General features: G+C 45.9%; 2 protein-coding genes across 5 annotated transcripts in view; both read left to right on the top strand.

The window, feature by feature from the left end:
- The window catches only part of LOC143013875 (uncharacterized), a 5,059-nt gene extending 3,225 nt beyond the window's left edge, over positions 1 to 1,834 (top strand). For 3 of the 4 annotated variants that reach the window (XR_012965230.1, XR_012965231.1, XM_076167577.1), the window contains one exon: positions 1 to 159. This exon is cut by the window's left edge. Coding sequence is in view for 1 of the 4 variants with exons in the window: in XM_076167579.1 (XP_076023694.1) it covers positions 1,368 to 1,570 (203 nt within the window). In the remaining 3 variants the exon portion in view is untranslated. Of the gene's footprint in view, positions 160 to 1,367 lie in introns of those variants that run through there. The other variant, XM_076167579.1, reaches the window with a different exon arrangement.
- A 441-nt stretch (positions 1,835 to 2,275) lies between these two features.
- The window catches only part of LOC143013874 (cell adhesion molecule CEACAM5), a 13,042-nt gene continuing 10,317 nt past the window's right edge, over positions 2,276 to 5,000 (top strand). Inside the window, exons 1-2 of the mRNA XM_076167576.1 lie at positions 2,276 to 2,479; positions 2,719 to 3,057. Of these exons, the coding sequence (XP_076023691.1) occupies positions 2,446 to 2,479; positions 2,719 to 3,057 (373 nt within the window). The 5' untranslated portion in view covers positions 2,276 to 2,445. The remainder of the gene's footprint in view (positions 2,480 to 2,718; positions 3,058 to 5,000) is intronic.

Raw genomic sequence — 5,000 nt, 5'->3', positions numbered from 1 at the left:
TGTTTATGTTCTTGTTCTTTTATTTCTGTCGTAACTTTACGATCCTTCTCAACATTAAGTTGTTAAATAAACAAACTTTGTCTCGTCTTTCACATTGTTTGTTTAAATCATCATCACAGCTGCAGTTGTTTTATATTATAACACATTTATGATGAATAAACTGACACTTTGGTCTTGAATGTTTATCTTGCAGGATCTTACTTTCATGCATTGTTGCCCCATTATCCCATTCTCTATTCAACAGTTCTGTTTGGGATCCCAGAAGGTTCCGGTCTTTACTGATCTGGTAAGTGAGCACCAAGTGACACAAAAACCAGCAGTCGATCTCCTGTAGCTCAGTTCAAAGTTATAAAGGACTCATTCCATTTGAAGAAACCAAACACAACACGTAAGTGATGTTGTTCCCAAGGCTACACCGTTTTAAAGTCTTCCAGTTGCAAATAAACATCCCTGCATTTTGCCAGCAGGTGGCGCTGTTGTCCACACGGTGGGTCTTGCTTCAGTTCCTCTTCGTGTCCGGCTCAGACACACTGAACATCTGAATGTCTGTTAACACATTCCTCAGCTGAATGTTCACTTCATTTTACAATCATTCCATTGAAGTTTCTGTTTAGATTGAAATCTTAAAGATGTAAAGCTCAGAGACTTTTCCTCTCCGGTCCCTTTGATGCCTCATCACACATTTGGATCCACCTGAGGCCTGCATCACTGTGATGTGTGTGGATGTTGGATCATCTTCATCTATAACAGAAGGATTAACATGTCACATGACCTGGAGCATGAGGGGACAGGAGCCCTGTACCTCCTCTCTATCTGATGATTATTTACGAAGTGTTTTAAATTCCATCAGTCAGGGGAAGCTTGTGTCGTTAAATCAAGACAATGTTATTCACTTTATATCAAAACTTTACTACAGGCTGAAATATGTGTGCTTGTTTTGTAGAAGGACTTCTGGTGAGAAGCAAGATTTCTGAAATATTGCATTTCTGCTGAAAATCACCCAGCAGCTCTTTGCTTCATTTCCTGTTGCTGCTTTCAACACATTTATCATTTTTCACTCCCGACTGCAACCTGAAGCTTTTGTCACTAACACTGCAGCTGAATGGTTTCTCTCCTGTGTGAAGTTGCATGTGCTGTACTGAAGTCTCCCACAGCCTGAAATTTTTTTGTGTGACAAACTGAGCAGCTGAAAGGTTTCTCTCCCATGTGACACCTCAAGTGAGTTTTTACGGCCAAATGTTTTATGGCACTGAGAGCAGCTGAACGGTTTCTTCTTCCTCTTATATCACCTACATGTACTTTGGCGTTATTGAGAGTCTTTGACTGAACTTCTCTGGTCTCCTTCCGAACATCATGTTCTGTTACAGAGGAGGGACTCCTGAGACCAGATCTGTGTCCTTATGAGATGGGTCTCTGTTCTTGGCTGGTTCTGGTCCTCCACAGTCCTCTTCATCAGGTTCTGCTTGCTCCGTCTCACTGTTCTCCTCAGTTTGGTGTTGATGAAGTTGGTAGAGATGAGCTTCTTCTTCTTCATGGCTGTCAGTCTTCACATTGGCAGAATCAAAGGTGAACTTGCTTCTATCCTCTTCATCTCTGTCCTGAAAGCTGCAGGATCAATACACTTGATAGATAAGCTGATCAGTTCATTTGAGTGGCACTGAGCCTGATGAACATGCTGCTTTGACCTGAGGTGCACTGATGAAGGTGAGCTAGAAACAGAAGGAACAGTTATTACTCTCATTATTACCGGGACACTACTTGTAGTTGTTGTAATGTAACACTAGAGGGCAGTACAGCTACACAAACACAGAGCTGGTGGGAGAAGAAGGACTGTTCCGACTTGCGTGGGGGTGGGGACAGGTGGTTGCGGTTGTGGTTTACTGGGGCTTCATGTTTGCAGCAGGAACTTTCTTTTATTCAGCAAAGTGAAGCTGAGCTCATTTCTTTACTTTCTTCAGTGAGATGCAAAACACAACATTTAATTCCTCCATAAGTACAGAAAGACTAAAAAGCACTACAACTACAGAGAAGGTATGAATATCATTACCTTTATTAAACATGAAGTGAGTTTATGTTCAATAACTGAATCTGTTACATTCAACCAGAATCACTGACCTCAATGAGCCTTTAGATAAGGCCAGTGTTCCACCTGCCTGTCTGTCTGTCTGTCTACCTGCCTGCCTGTCTGTCTGTCTGCCTGCCTGCTTGCCTGTCTGTCTCTCTGATCTGTAGACAGGTTTTTTTAAGGTGACATTTTCACCTCCAGGAGGAATACCAATAACACACATCATAGGTGTGTTGGTGCATGTATGAGGGAGTGTCTTGTGTGTGTGAGTGTGTGTGTGTGAGTGTGAGTGTGAGTGTGTCTGGGTGTGTCCCTGCAAGCAGCAGTTCCTGCCGCAGTTTCTCCTCTGTCTCCTGCTGAACACTTGAATCTTCTTCATTATGAAGTCTTTGCTGTTTCTGTTCTCGGTTATTGGTAAGAATGATTTCTGATTGTTTACATATTAAAGTCTAAAGTTCATCTGTGGACTTGAGGCTTGACTTTGTGTGTTTTGCAGCATTTGTTCTGTCCTGTTTGACATTTTAAAGTTTAAACTCGAGCTGTAAAGGTCCATGAAGGTGATTTGGGTCCGGGCTGTTGTTGCTTCCTGCTCCGTCGTGTTCTTGCTCGTGGGTTTCCGTGGCTGTGCTGAGTGAAGGTGTGATCTCTCCCAGGATGCTGTGCGGGGCAGAACGCGCTGCCGGACGGGCCGGTGGACGCGCTGCTGGGGAAACATGTGACGTTAGAGACGCTTGTCAACCTCAAAGGTGGATTCCTCGCCGTCATCTGGACCTTCAAGTCCCAGAGCCATTCTGACCTGGAGCCCGTGGTCACGCTGACGGGCCAAGGGCCCAACGTGGACGAGGCCTTCCAAGGGAAGGTGGCGGTGAATTCGACCAACGGGTTCCTGACGCTGGGGCCGCTGCAGGCGAAGCACAGCGGGGAGTACATGGTCAGCATCGTGTTCGCCAACGGATCCAGCCTGACCGGGGACACCGTGCTGCGAGTCCTGGGTGAGTGCTTCCCGCCTAATGACCACTTTATGGCGGGATTTCTAGAAGCCGAATTGAACAGAAGATCGTATTGATTGTGAACGTGCTTTTTCAAGTCAATCGATTATGTTTGTGTCGTTACGTGAAGCGTTGCTAAGTTAAGTCCGGGCTGTGTAAGCGGAGTCTGGCCGCGCACACACAGTCACACACACACACACACACACACACACCTGTTAGAGATCAATGCGCCACCTGAACCTCACAGCGTCGCTTGGCAACCATCCCGTGTAAACCGGCGCCGGGACTATTTTCCGACGCAGAGGAAAATTTCAACAAATTCAAACTGATGAGAGTCAATACCTCCACCAAGTCCCAATCCTCCAACTTTGACTCTGTCAGTGTTGGAAGTTCATATTTAGGTTTAACATCAATGTTGAAGTGATAAAAGATAAATCATCATCATCATCATCATCATCATCCTCTTCATCACATGTAAACGTAAACAGCTCCTTTCTGACTGACTGAGAAGTAGGAATCTGAAGATGTGTCTGGAAACTCAATTCAATCTATTCTGTAGTAAGATCTCGTGTTTCCCAGCTGAGTATCACTTCCTGATGTTTACCAGTCATGGCTTTGTTCCACTGAGTGAAGCTGAGGCTCTGTGACTCCGCCTCCTAGGTGTTGATTTTGGATTTGCATATCTAGACTTCTGTCTAAACTTCAGACGAACTTGTTAGTTACAAAAACACGAGCTGGCGCTGTGTTCAAGTGCATCAGGAGAAAGAACTGAAACACGGAGGTGTGTGAGGCCGTAACACGGCGGCCATGGCAGGAAATACTTTCACTTCTAGCTGCGTCGTCAAACAGAAATGCTCTCGAGTTCAAGTAGCAACAAGAATCCTCAGTTTACGAGTCAGACTGAGCCTGAGCAGCTCTGTTGGCAGATTTGTGTTTTCTAAGTTCCAGCTGCACTCAAACGCACCACGAGCTGTGGGTTTTTCTAGTTAGATCCCAAACATATTGATCAGCTGAGACCTGAGACCTCGACCCTGGGCTGAGCTGAGGCCGGCTTCACCGCAGCTGCACTCATTCATCTGAGTGGAGAGTTTGAATAAATACAGAGCAGCACTGAAGCTCTCAGGGTGTGGCTGCTCTGCCTCCATAGAGCGGGAGGAGCGTGTGATAGTGTGTGTGTGTGTGTGTGTGTGAGTTGTTGTTTCTGCTCTCTCCCATGTTGTGACATCACTGCTGTACCTGGGGGGCGGCAGAAGCTCAGTCAGTTCGAGTCCCTGCCGAGGTGCTCCTGAGCAAGGCACCGAACCCCCAACTGCTCCCCCCTCTGTAATGTGATGTACCTCTGTGTCTCACAGCACTTGTAGTGGTTTTCCTGTCAACTGAAACCAGGTTTTACAACCCCCCCCCCCCACACACACACACACACACACACACACACACACACACACTGCTGTACTTAACATTGACCCTGCATGCTGATTTCTGGTGTGTGTGCGTCTGGATGTGACCTCCGGCTGCTCTGCCTGGTCTCGTGAGAGTTTCAACGTCTCGTGTGTCTCAGTGCATCTCTGGCAACATCTTCTTCTTCTCTCAGGACGTATCTGTGGTGGTGGCGTCTCCATGGCGAGCTTCAGCTTCAGGACGTTTCTGATTGACATGTATCTGTTCACTGAGCTCTGTGAGACACTTTGACCTGAATGTAAAAACTCCTCACCACTCAAAGAAACCAAACATTACATTACGATCAATTAGCAGACGCTTTTATCCAAAGCGTCTTACATTAAGTGTGTTCAACAAAGAACTTCAGGTCACAAGAAATCGTAAGCGCATTTCCTTCCTAAACCAACAGCTAAGAGCAGAACTAGAGCTAGAGTAGAAGTGCAATAAGTTAGGTACTATGATGAATGAGAAAAAAGGACAAATCATTGTTCCTCTTTCCAGTCAAAGTG

This window comes from Genypterus blacodes, unplaced genomic scaffold (genome assembly GCF_046128005.1).
Source record: "Genypterus blacodes isolate CSIRO-AG114 ecotype Tasmania unplaced genomic scaffold, CSIRO-AGI_Gbla_v1 ptg000162l_1, whole genome shotgun sequence".
In the NCBI taxonomy this organism is placed as follows: domain Eukaryota; kingdom Metazoa; phylum Chordata; class Actinopteri; order Ophidiiformes; family Ophidiidae; genus Genypterus; species Genypterus blacodes.
This window is presented reverse-complemented; position numbering and strand designations above follow the sequence as displayed.